At 35.4% G+C, this 23,577-nt stretch overlaps 1 protein-coding gene across 1 annotated transcript in view; it reads left to right on the forward strand.

Moving 5' to 3' along the window:
- ITGA4 (integrin subunit alpha 4) overlaps window positions 1–23,577 on the forward strand; it is an 88,532-nt gene that overhangs the window by 46,671 nt on the left and 18,284 nt on the right. The window contains exons 15-17 of the mRNA XM_056110224.1: window positions 1,155–1,309; window positions 13,760–13,909; window positions 15,592–15,668. Of these exons, the coding sequence (XP_055966199.1) occupies window positions 1,155–1,309; window positions 13,760–13,909; window positions 15,592–15,668 (382 nt within the window). The remainder of the gene's footprint in view (window positions 1–1,154; window positions 1,310–13,759; window positions 13,910–15,591; window positions 15,669–23,577) is intronic.

Below are 23,577 nucleotides of genomic sequence, written 5' to 3' on the forward strand. Positions count from 1 at the left end.
TTCAGCACTAGTCTGTCATGCTTGAAACAGAAAGAATAATTGCATTCTTTGACTGGAAAAGAGACATGTTTGAGTAAACTATTTATATAGCTTTGACTTTTGAACTATGCATTTTATATAAAACTCAGTAAATCAAAGGAATAATAGCAACTCCTCAGAAAGAAATGGAAATAAACAAAGCCAACAGTATGAAAAATCAGATATATAACTGTCACTGTTATCCCATTGTTCATCGATTTATTTGAGCGGGTGCCAGTAATGTCTATTCATCCCAGCCCTGAGATTTTAGCAGCCTCTTTTTACTCATCTTTCAGGATCAGGGGAATGAGATCTGTTATATTTACTGGTTTTAGCATATCGAATACACCACAGGAGCTTGCCAGGCTCTACCCGTGTGGGCAGGATACTCTTGGTAGACTGATGGGCTCTCCGAGAGGCATATATATATATATATATATATATATATATATACATATATATATATATATGTTTCTCTCTATGATTTGTTGCCTACTGTATGAACTCCATCAAACATGGTGTGGTAATTAGGACAATGGGTAGGAAGAGTCTTATGATGTCACGGCCGCGTGGTCCGGAAAGTGGCCTGGAATGTGGCAGTGATTGGATAGTGAAGGTCGGCTGCCAGGGCTGGGTCTCTTGGGGCGGGAGGACTCTTGCCCACCCCCCTCTGGTGCGCCCCCAGTGAAAACAGCTTGGTGCGGAGTCCCAGATATATAACTACAGAAGGAAAAACTTTCTCAAGTGACATCAAAGTGTCATACTCCTTTTACTCCCTTATTCAGATGTTGGAAAAAAAACACACTCAGATCTGAGATCTTACTCTGGACCTTAAAGTTATTAAACTGGTCTTGAAGTTTTAACTCATTCATATGTGAGAAGATTTGGCAAATAATCAAAGTTGTTAATACTGTTAAAAAATAGAAACATAGAGGACAGTTTGGTTTTTTTTATAAAATGTTTTTGAGATTTGTATTTTTTAATAATTTCTTCTATGATATTTCAGGTTAATATCTTAAAGCCATTGAACAAACAAACAGTAATATATTTATAGAATTTTGTGTAACTCTTGCTCATAAAAATAAAATGCTTTTAGATACATGTGTTAATTGTGATTCTCTTTACATCTTTTGCAGAGTTACTCTATAACATGAGTCTGGATGTGAACCGAAAGGCAGAGACCCCATCCAGGTTCCACTTTTCTTCTAATGGAAGTTCTGATGTGATAACAGGAAGCATAAAAGTATCACACAAAATAGCCAACTGTCACACCTATCAAGCATTTATGCGGGTAATTTCAACTAGTTTCTATTAAAGAATATACACACACGTCAGCATGTATACACACACAGAGTAAACACTTTATTCAATTTTTTATGTTTTTATTTTTCTTATTCTAGAGGATCTCCCAGGCAGTGTTAGGGGGACCTGGAGCTACTTGTAATGATAGTTGGCACTTTAGTGCCAGAGCCTGAGGATGTGCTGCTGCCTGGGAGGCATGGTGTCACAGATTCCCCTGGTCATCCTGCACTTCAGTGTATGATGGGGGTAGCTCCAGGGCCACACCTGGTCATGCTCAGAAGTCTCCAGACTTATAGCACTTGTTGCTCAACTGCCTGTGTGGTGCTGAGGAACAAATCCTGGATATGTTTTAGGCGTGTCCCCTAAGAGCTGTATTTTCTTCTGGGACTAAATTGTTACCTTTTTTATACTGCAATTTTTTTGTTCTTATTTATAGACTTGGTCAGAAATGTGCATTAAATAGTTCTGTTGAGCCTCAGATCTATTTGGGGAATAGGAGAATAAGTAGGAATGTTTTTTGGTTTGGTTTTTGATATGGCTCTGACAAAGCAGCAGAATCCAGCGTGATGCTTTAGGATTTTATCTTGTATCTGTGCCAGCATTGTTGGTGATGTCAGTGGGAACTTGCACAGTTGTGAGTGTGTGTGTGTGGAAGGGGGGGAGGAAGAAGGGTGCAATCATCTGTGGGCCAGGAAAATAGCTCTCATGATTGTTCATATCCTACCAAAGCATAACCACATTCAGATTTATTTTCTTTAAAACAATCATTCTCAAAATAATCATTATTTTTGTTTTGTATTGTTCCAATTTTATCATATGAAATAATGAAGATCATTTTCATAGGTAATGGAATCTTTCATCAGAAAAATCTGTTGACAGAAAAAATCCAAACTTCTCCCAGGATTTTTTTTTTTTTGAATTTCAAATAGTAGTCTCAGAACTTAATTTTCCCTTAAATACTTTATCCAAGCAAATATAAACAAGCATCCAGGCTCCAGTACAATACTAAATGCTAAGAGCATAATCCCTATGCTATTTTTCTTAACAATTTTTGTTGTTAGAATAAAGCATTAGAGTTTGAAGGCTAAAAAGCAGAATGATTTTAATATAATTTAAAATAATGATTATATATATTGTAGAGGATTAAAGAGGGTAAATTTTTATTTATTTATTTATTTATTGAATCGCTTTGGGAAAAGTTACAAAGCTTTCATGTTTAGGTCTCGGTCGTGCAAATATCAATCACAATTCCCTTTACCAATACTTATTTTTCACCACGAAGAACCGCAATAACCCCCCCACACACACCCCCAATGTCTGTGGGGCAGATGAGTTCTAGTTAACACTCTGTCTACTTTGACTAGCTTCATTGTTTCGATAAAAGTTGCACCATTATTATTTGTACCTTCATGTGTGCGGAGAGTGGTCTCAGCATGGTGGTGGCTGGTCCTGGAGGTCTTCGGCTGCCGGAGCCCTGGTCGGGGTGGGGAGGAAAGCTCAACCCGCTCCCCTCCAAGGGACCCCGGCGAGGAACAGCCAGGCGCAGGGGCAGGAGACTGACTGCACTGGTCTCGTCCGGGAGCTGCATTTTGTAGTCTCTGAGTCTTGGCCGCTGATGGGATTACACGGCGCCAGGGGGCCAGGTGGTGGGTGTGACCCCCGCCTACTGGAATTTGGAGGATCTGGGTGGAGGATGCTCGACTCCAATTCGAGTAGGCTTGGAGATCTCGGCCCCGGAACCCGCGTGGCTTTGTCCCTCTGCCAGTACCTTCATGTGTGCGGAGAGTGGTCTCAGCATGGTGGTGGCTGGTCCTGGAGGTCTTCGGCTGCCGGAGCCCTGGTCGGGGTGGGGAGGAAAGCTCAACCCGCTCCCCTCCAAGGGACCCCGGCGAGGAACAGCCAGGCGCAGGGGCAGGAGACTGACTGCACATGAAGGTACTGGCAGAGGGACAAAGCCACGCGGGTTCCGGGGCCGAGATCTCCAAGCCTACTCGAATTGGAGTCGAGCATCCTCCACCCAGATCCTCCAAATTCCAGTAGGCGGGGGTCACACCCACCACCTGGCCCCCTGGCGCCGTGTAATCCCATCAGCGGCCAAGACTCAGAGACTACAAAATGCAGCTCCCAGAACCGCGCAGCCGCATTCGCGGCCGCGCGACATCTTATCAGAACATCTTTTTATGATATCTCATTATCCCATTCCTACTCTGGACAAACTTGCAGGCTATCGAATATAGCCTGCCCACAGGGCAGAGTCTGGAAAACTCCCCGTGGCGCACCAAATATGCCAAATACCAGTAACAATGATGGGTCTCATTCTCCTATAAAGCCTTGAATATAATCTCAGGGCTAGGATGAAAGAGACGTTACTGGGGCCTGCTCGAGGCAATCAACGATTAACAGGATGATGAATGAATGAATGAATGAATTATTATTTAGAGAGCGATAGCACAGCGGGTAGGGCGTTCGCCTTACTAAGCGGCCAACATGGCCGACCCGAGTTCGATTCCTCCGCCCCTCTCGGAGAGCCTGGTAAGCTACCGAGAGTATTCGATATGCCAGACACAGTAACAACAAAGTCTCCAATGGAGACGTTACTGGGCCCGCTCGAGCAAATCGACGATCAACGGGAGGGCCTTTACCTTTACCTTACCCACCCCCCCAAATCAGCCATGCTGAAAAAGCATTGTGAAATGATTTGCTTTCTACAACTGGGTTCAAGAATTAAAAGATGTCTGGTTTTGGATTTCTGCTATTTTACTTATTAACCCTGGAAGTATTTCTACTGAGAGTCAGATAATTAAGAGATTGGTTTCTGTGCTCTGGAGTGATGGCCATGCCAGAGAGCCGCTCGTGGGGGGCAACTGGTGACCTCGGTAGGGCGTGAAGGATGGGCCGGAACGCCCCCCGTCAAAGAGGGTAAATTTTTAAATCCTGCTAATTTGTGATTTTTACTTAGGTTAGTCAATTTTGAGACTAACCTTGGGGCCATTTAAATGCAATAAGATGGACAAAATAAAGGTAATAATAGGAACAGAATTAGAACTTTCGAAATATGGTGTGTTGAATTTGTGTAAAAAAAGAAAATTAGTCTGATTTATTTAGTTCTATGTTTCTTTGCTTTGCTTCTTCTAGTAAGGGTTCATCAGATGAATACTTTCCTTGAAATAATTTTATAGTAGACAGGAGAGTTTACTAGAAATGTCCACATGTGTTGAGCATACACTTTTACTGTCACCCAGTCACTATGGTGTCCACTGCGGTAGTTTATAACCATTGACTTTGAACATTGTCATCAGTAGGAAACAAAATCATTTAGTTTCTGTGATTGGTACCTAGCAGTACTCTTTTAAAAAGATTGAACTGCATGTCTTCCAATAATTTTTTCTTTCCTCAATCTTTGCTTCTGTTGGGACATAGTATAACACATATATATATAATATATATAATATATACATATATATAGATTGAGTAAAGGCTAGTACACTTCTTTTGTAACACAAGGAAGAACACAAGGATTATAAATGTTCTATATGTGGCCCCAACGTTAGTCTCAAAATTGACTAACCTAAGCTATAGAAGCATTTGTCCCCACCTTGGATTCTGTCATTTAAGCAGATACGAAAATAGAATGATTGCCTTTTCTGTTCCCACAAGGATGGTATCCAGGGCATTCCAAAGCACTGCTGTATTTCTATAATCTGAAAATATAGGACATGTAACTAAAGAATTCTACATTTTTAATAATAATGTAAAATGAAAAGGCCTGGTGGTCAGGATGCGTGGATTGTTCCCTTCTTCCATAATATATATCCATCATTAATAGTTAATCTGCATAACAAACATTCTGCCTTAGCACTTGTTACAGTGCAGTGGGGTGACAGCATAATTATGTACTAAGGCTTTGAGCCCCCACCTCTCAGCAGACTCCCTGCCTGCTGCTTGAGCATTCTTGCCTAATATAGTTGTTTCTGTTGGATGTATTTCTCAATTTACCACTTACCTATATGTCTACTTCAGTAAATATTTTTTGAGTTCTTACATTGTGTCAGTTTGAGACACATGCAGAGTAGTGAATAAAACATGAAAATTTTCTTGCTCTTACTCGCTGGCACATTGGTACAGTGGGTAGGCACTTGCCTTGCACTCAGCTGACCTGAGTTGAATTCCCAGCGACCCATATGGCCCCTGAGCACAGAAATAATCCCTGAGTGTAGAGCCAGGAATAAGCCCTGAGCACCACTTGCTGGGTATGGCCCCAAACAAACTATAGTTTATATATATATACATATACATGCATATATATTCATGTGGTTACATGCACATAGATGTCTATATACACGCATACCTATATAATGCATACATATATATATAATGCATATATATAAAATTGTCTTTTATATAGATATAGTCTAGTGGGTGAGATAAGCAAATATATAATAAAAGTATATATTTTTTAGATGCTGTAGATGTTACAGCTTGTTAGAAGATAGTGATGCTAAAAGGCATAAAGGATAACAGTGTCGAAAGCTATGCAGCACCATAGAAGGAATGTAGACCTTCACTAGGAGACAATATTTGAGCCAATACTTGAAAGTATGAGAAGTTAACTATGAGTAGATTACATAATTTTCTCTAAGGAAACCTTTTTGGATAATTTTAGAAGATTAATCATAACAAGCAATACAAAATAAATCATTTAGGATATGCCATTGGGGCAAGCTTGGGTGGTGGTGGGAAAATTTGAAATAATGGTGGTGGGAAGGTGTAATGGTGGTGGGTTTGGTGTTAAAATTGTGAATGTTATAAATTATTGTTACAAAACCTTATAAAAAGAAAAATTAAATTAAAAACTATAAGTGGCTCTATAGAACAGTAGTTCTTAACTTATATATTATGCAACAGAATCACCAGGAGGGTTTGTTGATGCTAAAGTTGCTGAGTTAGTAACTCAGCAGATCTTCAGTGAGTAGATTGAGAATTTGCTATTCTACAATGTACTCTGGTGATGTTAATGCTACTGGCTTGAGAACAGATTTTTTCTCGTGATACAGTCCTAGATCAGAGATTCTCAAGGTGTGATCTAGGATTGTATCACAAGAGAAAAAATCTGGGTAACAATAACTGCCTCAAAGCCAGATTATTACTTATTTAGAAAATAATGAAAAGACAAGGATCAGAAATGTGAACTAGAGGCAAGTAGAGGAAAAAGGTCAAATCATATCATAGCAATAAAGATCTATTATTGAACAAAGAAAAACGACATGATCTGATTTTCATACTAAAAAAAGTACCATCCATACTCTTGCTTCTATATTGCGACTAGATCATAGGTATCAAAGTTGACAAAAAGGGATGCAGCTGAGAGATCATGGTTACAGTGAAGATGATAACAGTAGTTTTAGTGAAAAGTTGTTAAAGATAGTTCCAGTATAACTTGCAAACAAATGCATTTAAGCAATAGAGACTCCAGGATGATTTTAGAGTCTTTAGCCCAGGCAATTCTAACAATGTAGTTTTCATCAATAGAAATAGTATTGCAAGGAAAACAGATTTGAGGTAGGAAATTCTGGAGTTCATTTGTAAACCAGCCAAGCTGGAGAGACCTGTTTTACTTTCAAGTGTTAAGTTAACATTTTTATATACTAACCTGAAGTTGCAGAGAGGCATAAATCTTTTGGCATGAGGTTGATAAATCTTTCTGGTACAGCAGTGATCAGCACAGATTAGGGTACATGTGTGTTTTCTGGGATGCTACTGAGTAGGCTGGAGAGAAGAGAAGGCTTATAAAAGAAATGAGATTGACAAGTTAATAAGGAAGAAATTGAGGAACGTGTTGCACTCCTCAGAAGTGAAGTGAATGATACAGAGCAAAAAGAAGCGATAAAGTTTTTAAATCTGCTGCTTAGTCAAGTAAGATGAGTCCTGAAGCTGATTATTAGGTGTAGCAATAAGGAGGCCATCAGTTGTTTGCAACAATAGTTTTTCAGGGAACACTTTTAGTACTATAGAAAAAACGAAGAGATGAACTGTGGACAAAGCAGGTTATACTTGCACAGATCTTTGCTCCAGTGGAGACCAAAGAGATTGAGTTGGGAGTCAGCGTCTAACAAAGAGAGGTAGAATGAAGACTTGCTTATTTTAAAATGGGATACATAGCATAATTTCATGATGATTTTCTTTTCCAGTTGTGTGGTGAGAGGATGTAATAGTTGGAGCAAAGTTCTTGAAAATACTGGAGTGGTGGGATTAAATGATAAGTAAAGGTTATAGTCCTAGATAAGCATATTTGTAGTTCATCTGTCTTGCAGATGTTAGGTAGGTGTGGTTGGGAGGACTGTGGAAGTTCTCTTATTATTGCTTTAATTACTCAGTGAAAAAAAGAGGAAGCAGATTTCTATCTATAGGAATGGGGGAAGTCTTTGGAATTTGGAAAGAATATATGTAATATTTTTCTAGGAGAGTGAGAGAATAAGATGTGTAGTGTTTTACATGTGAGACAGCGTACATGTGAGACAGACTTAGAGTTTGCTACAGTCATGGTACTTGGGATTAGTTAGTGGGATTATAGGGTTTTCCCCCAATTGTATTCAAATTTGAAAACTGTAATTATTCAGAGATGTGAGTAAGAACGTGAAGAAAGGGAGGGATGAGTGAGTTGATGGGGCAAGTATGCAGGTGCATTGTTTTATTATCTATTAAGGAAAAAGGGGGGAATATAATATAGAAATTAAAGGATGGAGAGCAAATTGAATTTAGAGATCCTAGTAGGATCAGTAAATTATTTGAGTTGAATATTAAAGCAATTAGCTAGAAAAGTTCCATCAGTATTATAATATGTAAGAGTCATTGAAATCTTGAAGGTGAAAAAAGTATTGAATTTTGTTTATGTTCTTATTCAAAATTCCTTCATTATCTTACACATGTGAACATCTCTAAAATATACATATAAAACCTATTGTGTCCTTTGATGAAAGACAAGAATTTTACTTTTAGCAAAACCAGATGTCATTGTAAAACTTCATTTTTCATTATTCTCTTTAGTATTCCCATTTTTGGTTTCAGCCCTAAATCTTGGAATCTAGTAAATAAATTTCAACAATTCCCTAAGCATCTACAGCACTAATATGTACATGTAAAATGTATGTTGCTCTGAACTCTGGTGATTTATGTGTTTAGCTAGATATATCAGTTCTCTCAATTCTACTTAGTCTATATATTATTAAAATGTTGTATTGTTTTACTTGGTCAAAATTTGTTCTTGAGAAAATCAAAAGAAAGTATTTTGATAAAAATATTTTTATCAAAAATAGCAAAATATTCAAAAGTATTTTGAAAGTATTTTGATTAAAAAAGTTCTATTTTTGTTTTGCTTTAAAAAACTCATTGTGTCATAGTTAATAATTTTTTCAATCTTTATTTGATATTGAGGCCATAACATTACTGAACCTTTGAAAAATAGAACTGCTTGAAATTTAGAGTCGAGTTCACAAAAGATTTCTGTGATATTAGAAATGATTTTTTTAGAACAGTATATATCTTATGTATTAAAATACTCATCTCTTTAACATCACTTCTCTATATGGAAATGTTTCCCCATACATGTAAGAATATGAAAATAAGTCTGCCTTTGCTATATTGAATTATGCATCTTTATTAAATATTAGAGATTAGGACAAGATCTTAGAACAAGGATTAATTTTTGAGACTCTTGATTTAGAGAGACCTGATCAGCGTTTTGTAGCACATTTTAGTAATATTGAAGCAACATGAAAGTTGGACTTCCCTTAAGATTTTCATAGATATTTCTCGGCTAGTCTCAATGGAATGAATACTCATGAATATCTGAGAAGAGAATGGGAATAGTACATGAAGAGATTTCTCTTCCTTCCCACAACATTTGCAGTGAAAGTTGGAAGTATTTATTCTAGTGTTAAGACCAAAAAAGTCTTACCCCATTGGTATCCTGAGGTTCAGTGTGTGACCTTGGTGTGCTGTATAATAATTCATGGTACTAACTTGCTAACCTACATAGTAGTAGTTCATTCTGTTCTTTTCCTAAATTTCCCAGATTTCAGCTTTATATCTCTCTGGAGTAAAATTATTTTTTACTGTAAATCTAGGCAATTTCTAAACCTTACATTTTAGTAATCTTGATTAGTAAATATACTTTGTACTTTCATATTCATATTATATACATTTATACTTATACAAAAATAGTTTATAAATTTTATTTTATATTATATTTTATCTATAGTACACTGTAAACTTATCCATGTATGTTTACATTTCCACTAAAAATCTAAGTGAAAGTAATTACACTGTGAAATTCTAGAAATGAATTGATGATTGAGCATGCTAATGATTAGATTGCAAAATGTTTTGAGAACAGTATCATTTTCATGTTTGTATTTCTAGATCTAACTCAACTCATCACTCATGGCAGAACATAAATTGATATTTAATGAATTTATGCATGATGGGCTCTTGATGCTATTAAAAGAACTCTGAAAGGAAAAATCTAAGAATATTTTATTGTTATAATGGTTCTATTGGTCTACTGTTTTATTGTATTGATGTTATAGTCATTACAAAAATAATGAGAGTGTTGTCATCACTCGGGAAGTTGGAATGCCATGTATTTGAAAGTTCTCTATCTCTTAAACCAGGTTTACTAAATTAAGTGATTACAGTGACAAATGATAGTACTGATTAAAATTCTAATCTGTGCTTCAAAATCAAACCTTCTCTTTACCCATCCCATTCCTCCTGTTGGTGTGAGAGAAGCATTTAAAAGACACAAACCTGATCAGATTACTTGCTTAAAATTATTCTTTGAAGTATAGATTATGTCTCCCTGCTCCTCTTATGTATTCATGTTATGTGCTCATCCTGTGCACTAGATGTTTGGATTTATGAGTGACATTTCGTATCCCCACCCTTGCCTCTGACAAAGTAAGACCATGAAGCGACATCTTCAATTGTTTATATATCAATATCCTTTCACTCATTATTTTGTAAACATTCCTGACTCTTTCAGTAAACTATTTTAGACAAATTCCTTCACTCCATAATAAAACAAGAAGAAATGGCCTACAGTTGACTTCTCAAGTTGGCCATAGAAATAAATTTCCATGGAAGTCAAACAGAACAGACTGTGTAATTCTAAGCATGTGCTAATCTGCATACTTGTGGGTATCCTATTTTATGTAATAGCCATAAAATATTTTCATTATAGCACATGCTCACTTTAACAAAATATTTTAAGCAAATCTACTTTTCACTCCCAAATACTTAATTAGTCACTTGAAAATTTTTCTGATAGCTTTTGTCCTTAGGTAGAGCTGTTAAAGTTAAATAAGTGTGAATATCTGTCATACAATTCTTTCAAGAGTGCACGTACATTTTATATATTGTGAGAAAAGCATAATTAATAGCTAATTAGGATAATGAAAGTAATATACACCAGATGTAGACAAGACCTTGTGGAAAATTAGTATGAATTAGATAACATGTGATTTGGTCAAAGCGAGCTTGTTGAGAAGAATTAAAACAGTGGACATGTGGAGGGACAATCAGTGGCTGTCTAGCTCCTACACCTTGGGAATAATTTAATCAAGTTTGCTATTGTAATACTCAGGGCTTCAAGCTGTTCCGTTTTCACAAGTTGATAACTTGGGATTTGGACCTTGATTTGCAGCATTCCTATATGGTCAAGGTTTAATGTGGAGATTATTGCTTACCAAGTAATTTTTAAAAATCATCTCTTATAGAAAGAATGGAAAAGTAAACTATTTTGAGTACTTTGATTCATACTCCAAATATTCCAGGAACCTACAAGTTAATACAAATCTAATTATTGTTCTATAACTTTTTTCATTTAGTGTTTCTAGATTGATGGTGTAAATTTTTTAATTTATTTCAGTTTTTCACCAGAATTTATTATAAATTTTCCATGATATCCAAAATAAGGCATTTCTATTTGGTGTTCTTTGACATGTTCTTCTGGGGTCTTAGAATGCTGTTGCCATTAATTTCTATGAGTCTTTTTAGATTAGCCTACCAAAATTGACCTACCATATAGGAACATTCTGCTCTTTAAACCTGAATTAAAAAGAAATTCAGTAATTACTTATTTTTTTTCCATGGTTACATTGGAAAAACATACACAAAATAATTACAACATCTGACATTTATTGAGTCCTTACTAAGTGACAGGCTTTATGCAAAGTGTTTTTACTTGTGTCATAAATCTTTGTAAGAAGGTATAAGTATAATAGCCACAAGCAGTCATTACTTCCGTTTTCAAGTGACATCATTGAATGATTGCCAAACTAATCTGCTCAGTTACAGGAAGAATGAGTATTGGATCTGAGGGTGAACCCCAGCACTCTGCTGTCAGTCTATTTGCTTTTCAACTATTTTGTACATGTATTAATAATGTGATACAGTATTTATGTGATGTCATGTTTATTAATTCACCTCATTGATTTTTTTATCAAAAACATGCATGTTTATATAAAAAGGATAGCAATCATCTGTGTGATCGCTATTTTTACCCCACCCATTAGGGATAATTAAATGATGAATGTTGAAAATAATCTCTTCTTTATTTGCTTCTAGACAGTTATGTTTTAGATACGATCCAATCTTGAGATGCTTATAGAGAGAATATTCACTGACATTACTCTCTTTGAGGTCTGTCAATTACAGTGTCATGAATCCACTGAAAGACTCATCTGGCATAATATATGTAATACTTCTACCATGGTGAAACATTTGAGTCTCTCTCTCTCTTATTTGGTGAAGAAAGACTTCATGAGTCTTTCAAACTGAGACAAACTATTGATTGAAATGGCATCTGAAAACAGAGTTAAATACAAAATTTAAGTTTAAAATTTTTTAATATTAAAGACTTCAGAGTTTATGACTAATTTTTCAAATATCATTTGACTATAGTTTCCATAATAACTAAAAAACCTACATAGTTCCTGTGTAAGTGACTATATCTGAATGGTAACTGCCCTCTCAAGTGAGGTCATTTTTACTTTTCGTCTTTGTTGTATCTAAGGTACCTTTTAGCAAATTTGTCATAAACATGTTTTATTTTATGCAATTTAAAAACTGTCAACTGCATACTTTTGTGAATGCTCACATATTATTTTATTAGTAAAAATTATTTGTCCAGGAGCAGAAGCAGTAGCACAGTGGGTAAGCACTTGCCTTGCATATAACTAACCCAGGTTCAATCCCCAACATCCCACATAGTCCCCCAAGATCACCCTCTCCCACCCCAGGAGTGATTTCTGAGTTCAGAGTCAGGAATAAGCCCAGAGCACTACTGAGAGTCCACCCTTGGGGACTACTGAGAGTCCCCAAGAAGACCCACCAAAGTTATTTGTCTGACTTCTAATTTAAGAGAATTAGGAGTCTTAATACTGAAAAATTTCATTTCTAAGGCATATTTGTGAAACCGATCTTATAAAATATGTCATGTTTTGAATATTGCCTGAAATTCATACAATTGAGATTCTATATACATTTACTATCTAGAGAAATGCTTTCTTAACTGGTACATAAAACTTTTGAAGTTCCTCTCTTATTATGTATTATTTGTACTTACGTATATTAGCAAAAGATTTTGATAATAATGTGATCATTCCTTAATGAGACTGCTGAATAATCAAATGAATATATAATAGTTTTTAAGTTCATGAGAAAGTGCTTTAAAAGAAAGTGTTGTTAAAATTAATTCTTGCATATAGAAACAAAGATTAAGATATATTAAATTAAATATTTTAATAAACTCAAGAAATATTTCTTTGAGGTTGAAAAGAGTAGTTTAAAATATAATCTCAAAGAATTCTCAACCACCTACAATAAGATTAGAACTAAAATTTTGCAAAAATTAATAATGAATTCAAATTTCAAACAGCAGAATAGATTCTGAATGGGTTACAATTGTGTAATTGATAAATTCAAAAAATCTTTTGTGATGTTCGAAAGTACATATCTGAGAAGAGTATAAAAATAAAATTAAATAGAGTGCTTAGTATTCAGTATACTAGACAAACAAGCAAACAAAATCCCCTATATGCCACTCTTAATCTGTGAAAAATGTAGCTTGGAAAAGTCCATAAGGCATAGGAGAAAAAGAATATTTCATACTCACTATGAAATCAAATTGAATCAAAATGTTACTGAGAGACGCAAATTGAGAGAAAGTAATGTTTTTATTATGTAAGTTTACTATAGGAAAATATTAACTAAAAATGTTGAATCACACTTTTAAATGACTTACATATGGTTTAGAAGTGGAAATGCTTATTGACTTCTAGATGTGGCATTTGGTTTCATCTACAGGAAAAGAGAGGTTCTGAATATTTTCATGTATGTGATTATATTTATTAATTGATTTATGTCATTTTAATTTCCTTAGAAAGATGTGCGGGACATCCTCACCCCAATTCAGATTGAAGCTGCTTACCACCTTGGGAATGATCTCCTCAGCAAAAAAAGCAATGAGGAATTCCCACCACTACGGCCGATTCTGCAGCAGAAGAAAGAAAAAGACAAGATTGAAAAAACAGTAGGAATCTTTTCCTTCATTCATTCAGAACAATACTATGACATACAGGCATTATTAAGCCATAGCACTATTTTCCTGTATATATTGAATGCTAATTTTCTCTTGCGAGTGAGAGAAAATATGTTATTAGTGATTACTCTTAGTAGAAGTAAGCTGATTCATGTGTTTCTTAGTGTTACATGTGCTCAGTGTACTGATCTCTTTCTCATTTTCTCTCTCCCATTCAGTCTATCCAAGGTTTCATTCCTATCTTGTTAGTTAAATCCTCTTGCCATGCTTTGTTCATTTATAAACATATACATTTCTATCACACAGTATTTTTCAATTTAATTATGCCTTTTACACATCCCAGGACCCTATATCCTAACCAGTGATATACTTTTTCTAATTTGTCACAAAATAACTTTGGTGTTTCTGACAGAGCCAAGTTGTTCAGACCTCTACTATCCAGCCATACAAAAAACACTCCAGAGGATGTTTTGGTGTATGATAAAAGAATTTATTAAAACCTTTGCTAATGATTCACAGAATGTTAAACATTAAAGGGATGTTTGAAGGTCTGGTTCATATCCTGTCCAGACGAAATTGTCCAAGTCACTTTAGGATATGAGAGTTTACATTCATCTCTGTCTAATATTCGATATTAACTAAAATGAGAATGATAAGTTGATAGCGGATTTTCTCTGCACCCTATGTAAAAATGTTTATAGTAGATAGATATTTCATTCTTCTGTTGAACTTCAGTTTTCAATATTAGGTATCCTGTAAATATCATCACTAATGAAAATTGAAGACTTGTATGTATAAAAGCTCAAGCCTTGACTATTTGTAATTATATTGTAATAATCTACACCTTAATTCTTATAATGACCTTCTTTACACATAATAGTGGTAGAAGAAAATTCACATTTACTTAATTGTTGGAACATTTATACGTTTCTCTGTTTTCCCCTTGTTCAGGCAGTCTGTGGTCTGACATGCTATTTGACAGCATTCTAACTATTTCCCATTTAATTAACCAGTTCCTACTCTGACTCTCTCGTTTTCCCTCTTCACCCATTTCTTTTTCTCTGCATATCTTTTCTCTCTATCTATTTTTTTCCAGTGTACTTCAGGTCTTCCCACATGCCTTCTCTCTAGCTCCCACTAAAAATGCTCAGCATTTTATAAATTCTGAAACATTTATGATAGACAACTATTAATTTCATTCATGGTCTCAAAATGTATAAATATTTACATTTTGTTCTTTTTAAAAATATAAAGTACCTGTCCTGTGAAAATTAATTGCTTATGTGCAATAATAAATGGTATCTAACTGCTGAAGCCTGAGAGTTGAAAGGAACTTGACAAGAAATCTTGGTAGCACAGGTTTTAAACACTTAAGAGTTCATACTTTGCTCAAATTTATTTTTTTCATATATATTATTAAAGAGGATTTCATTTTTCCACTTGACAATTTAGATTTTAAATTTTCCTACTGTAAATGCTTAATTTATTTAACCAGGTTATTATTTCTCATTTGAAACTGAGCATTCTCAAATTTTATATTTGGGAAGAAATAAAATATGAGCTAACATTTTTTTAAATTTTTCTAACCTATCATATATTCCTTATTTAAAAAGACACAAATATAGACTGCCAATTGAACTTAAATACAAAAACTGTTGTCATTTTATTTTCAGGTACACTTTGCAAGGTTTTGTGCCAATGAAAATTGTTCTGCTGATTTACAAGTTAATGCGAAAATTGGATTTTTGAAGTAAGTATAGAATAGTCTATTATTCATCAAAATGGGTTAATGACTGTGTGCATGTCAGTTCTGCAGAGTAACGGACTAAGAACTAATCCTTGGGGTTTAGTAGCATTTAGAGATCTGGATAAGATCAGTATTTTATCAAGGCAGTTTATGTCATTTATACATTATTCACAATAAATATACATTAAAAAATTACTATTTTTTGAAAGAAGAGAAATTATGTGAGTACCAGACTTTACAAAGCATGTTTTAATCTTTTATTGATAACTCAGATTGCATTTAAAAATTTAATTATGCCCTGTGTCATTATTGGAATTCTAGTTATGTTTTAGACATTTGTAAGTTCTTATTAATAAAGATTTAGCAGCAAAATGAGCCTTATATTTACATATATTGCTTAGTTATTTTCTTACCCAGAACTGTGAGTTCACAAATCCACTAATAGGGCCTGGAGCGATAGTATAGCAGTTTGCCTTGCATGCGGTCAACCCGGGATCAATTCCCAGCATCCCATATGGTCCCTCGAGCACTGACAGGAGTGATTTCTGAGTGCAGAGCCAGGAGTCAGCCCTGAGAATTGCTGGGTGTGACCCAAAAAGCCAAAAAAAAAAAAATCCACTAACATATAAAACAAAGAAATCTGTAAATTTATTATCCACTAACATATAAAACAAAGAAATCTGTAAATTTATTCCTTTTCAAATGTGTCATAAATTGATGAATAAATTGTTTTGCTCTTCTAAATTCATAGAAAAGTAAGCACTGTAAGCACTGTCCTCCCATTGTCATCAATTTGCTTTAGCGGGCACCAGTAATGTCTCCATTGTGAGACTTGTTGTTACTGTTTTTGGCATATCGAATATGCCTCGGGGAGTTTGCCAAGCTCTTCTGTGCAGGAGGGATACTCTCAGTAGCTTGCCAGGCTCTCTGAGAGGGAGGAGGAATCGAACCCAGGTCGACCACGTGTAAGGCAAATGCCCTACCCACTATCCTATAGCTCCAGCCCAAAATAGAAAAGTAATTAGTATGAAAATATATGATATGCTTAGAATAGCTGCTAATAAAAACCAAATAAATGTTGGTTGCTGTTTTTGTTTTATAGTGATAAATAATGCATCATAATTTAGTATGGTAGAGATTCCATTAAAATAAATTGCTTTGCATATTATAGGAAGGATGTAAAATATAAGAACCATAAGGACAGACAGAAAGACAAACTATTTGAAAGTCCTCTGCACATTAATGACTTGTAATCTTGGCGAGCTACCAAGAGTATCTAGCTTGCACAGCAAAGCCTGGCAAGCTCCCTGTGACATATTTGATATGCCAAAAACAGTAACAACAAATCTCACAATGGAGACGTTACTGGTGCCTACCCGAGCAAATTGATGAACAGTGGGAGGACAGTGCAGTGCAGTGCTAAGAATGTCTAAGAGATGGGGTGTCTATATGAGAATTTCACAGAATACAGAACTAAGGATAAAATCTAGGGGGACTATTTTATTTAAATATCTGAGTAGGAATTGGGATTCCCTCTGGGAGACTAAAAAGATATCTTTTAAGAAATAGGGAGCACCAAGCCCCAGCGTAATAAACAATGGAGAATATAAACAAAAGGTCCTAACATTATAAAATTATTTGGCTGTGAGTTCATGCAGCACAGTGAGTGAGGAAAAGTCATAGTAATAAGCTGTTAAGCTCTGACTGAATAAAGACAAGGACTTCATTGGCTGATTTTCAGGTAGAAAATTTCAAAGTAATAGTAGCTCAACAGCAGACAGAGATTGCACTGGGAACACAGATTTTAGTGTATTTACCAAATAAACACACACATCAAGTGTTAATTATGTAATCATAAAATTTAAGGAAGTATAGGGGCTGGAGTGATAGTACAGCGGGTAAGGCATTTGCCTTGCACAGGGCCTGACCCGGGTTCGATTCCCAGCATCCAATGTGGTCCCCTGAGCACCGCCAGGAGTAATTCCTGAGTGCATGAACCAGGAGTAACCTCTGTGCATTGCCGGGTGTGACCCAAAAAGAAAATAAAATTTAAGGAAGTATAAGGGTAAAGGTGGGTTAAAAAAAAATAAAATGGAGAGAGAAATCTAGTTAAATTGTGTGTGTGTGTGTGTGTGTGTGTGTGTGTGTGTGTGTGTGTGTGTAGGGGAGTGCTTTTCATATCTACTGAGTTTCTTTCTGAAGTATTTAACAGCTACACAATTCCTTATTCTTCTGAATCAGTGCCTCTTGTAAATATCTTTAGCATAAATTTAACATGGCCGATCTACCCCATCTTCTTTTCTATTCCCTTGGTCTTACTGTCTTTGGAAGATCTTTTGTTTTGCTCATGTTATTTTAGGGAAAAGATCCATTCACACATCTCAATTCCTACAATTCAACTGGAATATCTTGCCTACAACTATGTTCTCACCTGGCCTGCTTATACTGGCTATGCCAAATCAATATCTCATTCATCTCACAACCAAATTGTCATGTCCCCTTGGCTACCCCACCACTAACCACCACTCATATAACTTAGTTACCAGAGCCAGAAACCTATAGTTTAAACTTTTTACTTTCATGTTCCTACTCCAGGCATTTAATAAAACAGTAAGTCCTATATTATTACTACTTACATATTTTTAATTTATATTATACTTCTCGGTTTCTCATTATTGCTCCAAGTCTATCACTTTATATGCTATCAGGAATTTCAAGTCTACCCATTTTCTTGAATAACAGCCTTTGATTTTGCATAATTCTAATTGCTCTATTATGATGTTTCTAAAGTTAAGTTTCCAACATATGCAAACAATAACAATATTTTCGCAGCCCATTATAACCTTAACTCTGAACTCAGTTCACAGTTATGCCGGAATTTTTTCATTAGTGATAGAATACTTGTAGTTGCTTGGCCATGCCATACTATCCTGGGCCTCTCTAACTTTTCACTTCTCCCTACTTTTTTAATCTCTCTTAATAGCTCTTATCTTTAAAATGGCATCTCTTTCCTAAATAAAGTCCTTTTTGTCACCAGCTACATGCAGCTAAGCTCTGCTTCCCCACTCTTACTGCACTTATGCTCACAGTCGTTCATATTTAACTCTGCACTGTTTGGTAAGTTGATTCAAGTCAATTTTCTTTCATTTTTTGTTACAAATCTACAATACAAGGCCTGGGTACTTTAGATGACTAAAAACAGTTTTCTGAGATTTCATCAAGATCCTAAAAGAAACAGTACGTATAATGGGGTCAGATTCTGGTTGAAAAGTTAGCCTTAGAAAGAAGTTAAACCAATCTTGGGTTTAATCCTCTGTGAGAAGATACTTGATATTGACTGTGAAATCTTAATAAAGAAAGGGTAATGTAGATAGAGAACTCAAGGATTAACAGGACAAAAATCAACACCATTGTGGAAAGTGAGGACTTTGAGAATGGGTTTCAAAACTTTAAAAGAAATGGGTTGCGATTCATAAAAAGCTATTATAATAAATGTTTGAGGAGTCACTAGGAATGAGTAAATAGACTGATAAATATCTTGCTGTTGTTCAATCACATGTCATTGAATAAATTATTTTCAGGTTGGATATGCAAATATAACCTTGAGTATTCAGTTGGTCAAGCAGCCCTAATACATTTTATTGATAACTGAACTTTATACTTAAACTATCCATATTGGTTGCACACAAAGCTCTCAGTTATTATTAGCATTTTGTATTCCAGCATGAAGTGTGCTGCTGTTGCCAATTAATTGAATAATTTGTGTCCTTCTCATTTGTACATTATTTCCAATGTGAAATACTCAGGATCTTGTTGTAGTTTACCTAAAATGCTTACTTTTATTTTTTTTGTCATCATAGACCTTTGATAAGAAAGTTATATGTAGGAGAGCATACCTTAGATATAAATGAGTGTTTTTATTTCCTTAAATTCGGCATTCCCATTGTCACCTTTATCACCCTTTTTTTCAGTCCCTTTGTTCTGTGAGAAATAAGAACGTTGAAAGTTACATGCAAAGTTTACTACTTTCCTAAAAATGAAAATAGATCTCGGGGCGATAGAGATAGCACAGTAGGTTGGAATCTTGCTTTGCACATGATTAATTTGATCCCCAGCACTGCATATAGTCCCCAGGCATAGCCGAAAGTGAACCCTGAGCACCACTGGGTGTGGTCAAAAAAGCAAGATTAAGTATGTATCTCATTGAGTTAAGCCATGGAATTTTTTTAAATGTAATTGCATTGTTAGTTTTTCTTCATTACTTGTATTTCACAAATTATATTAGCTTTGCAATTTTAACATCAAGTTGTATTTCTTATAGATGAATTATTCACATTCATTATGTTTTTAAATGGCAGCCACAGAGTGTAAAGCAGTGCTTCTCAAGCTGTAGCTTATGAGTCACGTTCATGAGACTCACCTGGAATGCTTGACAGAAATGCAAGTTCTGGGCCAGAGAAATAGTATAGCAGGTAGGCACTTGCATTGCACGCAGTTGACCCAGGGTCAATCCCCAACATCCCATACTCACCTGAGCACTGACAGGGATGATCCTTAAGCACAGAACCAGGAGTTTCCCCTGAGCATCACCAGGTATGGCCCCAAAATAAACAAACAGAGCAAATTCCTAATCTCTAGACAATCTAAATTGAAATGAAGGAGAACAGGTTAGAAATGTTCATTATTAATTGTATTCCAAATAGTTCTTAACGCACTGCAATTTGAGTCCAACTTACTAGTTGAATCAACTTTTTAAACAACCTCGTTTCCTCATTTTTAACTTGCTTCATTTTTAAGTAGGCATGGTGATTATAATGCATATTATAATTATAATGCGTGTTTTAGGCATTTAATGATCCATCACCACATTTGCATAGTGTCAGACAATAGTCACTTCACCAGTATTCCTTGTTTTCCTTCCACCAACCCTTCACCACACCTCCAGAGCAAAACTCAACTTCTTTAGACTATCACTGTCTGTTACCATTGGCTATTTTTAAAATTTCCTATTTTCTTTATATCCCACGTCAGAAAGAGATCATTCTCTATCCCTCCTTATTTGACTACTCAACTTTGTATCCTCTAGTTCCATACACATAGCAACAAACGGCACGGTTTCATCTTTTCTTATAGCTGAGTAGTATCTCTTGATTTTTTTTTAACTAACCATAATCTCTTTATCACTAGTAAGTTCTTTAGTCATTTCCTGCTCTTTGCTCTTGTGAATAGAGCTGCAGTGAACAGAGAGCGCAAAAATATTTTGAACAAATGTTTTTAGGTTCTTGGGGTAGATGCCAAAATTGGAATCACTGGGTCACATGGAAGGTCAGTGCTTCATTTTTTTCACAAGTCTCCATACTGTTTTTCACAAAAGCTGATATTCCCACCAGTAATGGATGAAGGTTTCTCATTCACCACATCCCCACCAGCACTGGCTGCGTCTACTCCTTTTGTCTGTTTGCTAGTCTTACTAGTGTGACATGATACTAGGTTTTAATTTTTATTTGCATTTCCTTGATGATAAGCGAATAATACTTTTTCATGTGCCTATGGTCATCTCTATGACTTTGAAGAAGTTACTGTTCAGCTCCCTTCCCCAATTTTTGATGGTGTTTTTATGAGAAATTGTAAATTGCTGTAAACCTTTTTCTCATTTATAGGGAGATCAATAATACATACTTTGAAAGATTGTTTAAAGACATAGTGGAATAATGTAGGTCAAGTATAAAGTCCAAAGCCTGGTTCACATGAAGGTTCAATAAAAGTTACTTTTGATACATTATGGTTGGAATGGTTTTAGTTTGTCCATAAAATGAAATATTGCCACATAAATTCCAAGCACTCTCTACTTATAATCTGGCTATTGTCCAAAGTTGATTGATGCTTTATGTCCCAAGAATGCTGCTATTACTGGGTTGGTAGTTTCAGTCTTATGAGATTTGAAGTGATCTGAAAGCTACTGGAAAGTATGATCAATACATCTTTGCATAATTTAGGAAGGTTTAAGCTATTTATATTAGGCAAATGATAATTTATTTCATGAATCTTTTAACTAAACCTCCTCTAATTAATTTCTTCGACCACAGTGAAGTATTCTGATTAACTCCTTTGCATTTTTAGCAGCTTATACTCTACCAGACAAAAATATGCCTCTCCCACATTTCGTGTCTTTTCTCTCATCTCAGTAATAGTAGGCAAATTGTGACCATATGTTCTCTGCATTCTCCCAACTATAACTCCACTGGCACTAATGGTATTTATGTAGCCCAGAGCTACAAACCTGCACTAGGTAAATGTATTTACTCAGTAAAGAACATAAGTTTCTGATGACTGCAATAATAGAGTGCCGACAGCAAACTAAACCATGCTTATGCGCTCTCGCGTTTTCATTAAGTTAAGGCTTCCTCCTGAATGTCAAAATTCTCAGGAAAATAAACTATATCCAAATGCACATGTACTGCAAAATAAAAGTCAACAAAAATTACTTGATCAAAATTATAAATGTAATAGCAAGTATTAGCTATCGCAGTTAGTTTAAAATCAAATGATCCATAAGATTACTGATAGAAATTACACCATTTCTCTCCTGCATGAGGGATATAGGCTTTTACCAAACAATGAATTGCCTCTGTGTCAGTTAGGAATGCTTTGAATTTGAGGAATTTCAGGTAGTAGAACACCTAACAGAGCCTTTAGAAATAAGACCATTTAAATATTTTGCATAATAAGCAGTGAACAGAGATCAAAATTCTGGACATTTATGATTATCTTTCCAGTTGTCTTGGATTTTTTTCTCATAGTAACTAACTGGCACAGTGGCAGCACTGAAGGTCCTAATAAGAAATAAGCAAGAGCAAAATTCAGTGCCCACTTACAGATGCCTTTCCAAAAAGGGAAGTATTTGAGCAGATTACTCTTTCTGATTAATGAGACCTGTGTCATGCTCATCGGGAATCTCACCTAGGCGAAGGAGAATGGAGTCATCATTCTTATGTTAGATGCATCACAATCCAGTCCCTAAAGATGTAGTATAAGCTTTTCTCTTCTGCAATATAGGATAATCCAGGTTTGTATTAGCAGCTGAGAAGGAAACTGATGCTTGAGTAGACGGTGAATGCTGCAAAACATCTGCCTGTTTGCTGTTAGTCCCCTGAATAGTGTGTCTAACAAAATTCTCAGTTTTAAAAATTGAGGCAGTGGGACTATTTGCCTCACCAAGGACAGCATTTGGAGAAGATGAATGCTAAGCTTCGTACATGGAAACAAATTAATTTCTAGTTCAATCTTCTGTCCTTATTCTTCTGCTATACCCCTCTGAACTTTAGTGAGTATACCTTTATTCAATATGCTCTTCCTAAATGTCAAATACTTAATGTATTCCAGGAGATGAGAATCCCCTGGATTATTGTAACAAAAAGAGAAATTTGTCCCTCCTAGGAGCTTGTAGGTCACTTGCTGCAGACTACTTATTTTAATTTGATGTTAAGGTTACCTTGATGAAAGTACTTACCTGTTTATTGTTATGATTCTAGAATATTAAGGAAAACAGGCTAATAATGAGGCACTGTTTCCTTGTATGTAGGCAGAGTCTATTTCTTATGGACTTGGAGAATATTTCTTCCACAAAAGAACAACATAACGCACTCAGGAAAAACATAGGGCCTAGTTGTGAAATGCATCATTTTTGTATTTTCCCCTTCCACTTAATAAGTTATGATGCTGTATGTACACACTACTTTTCATTTGCACAAATTATGTGGATTCTAGACTGCTTTGTAAATTTCAAGTCTGCATTATGCATTTTTTAATGAAGAATGAACTATGATTCAGAGAAAGCTCTGGTTCAGTCTTGTCGCACTTCCAGATGTGCACCTGGTCCTTTATTTTGTTTCACATGAAAAAGCTGCTGGGT

The sequence above is a fragment of the Sorex fumeus genome, unplaced genomic scaffold, assembly GCF_029834395.1.
Source record: "Sorex fumeus unplaced genomic scaffold, SorFum_2.1 ptg000009l, whole genome shotgun sequence".
Taxonomy (NCBI): domain Eukaryota; kingdom Metazoa; phylum Chordata; class Mammalia; order Eulipotyphla; family Soricidae; genus Sorex; species Sorex fumeus.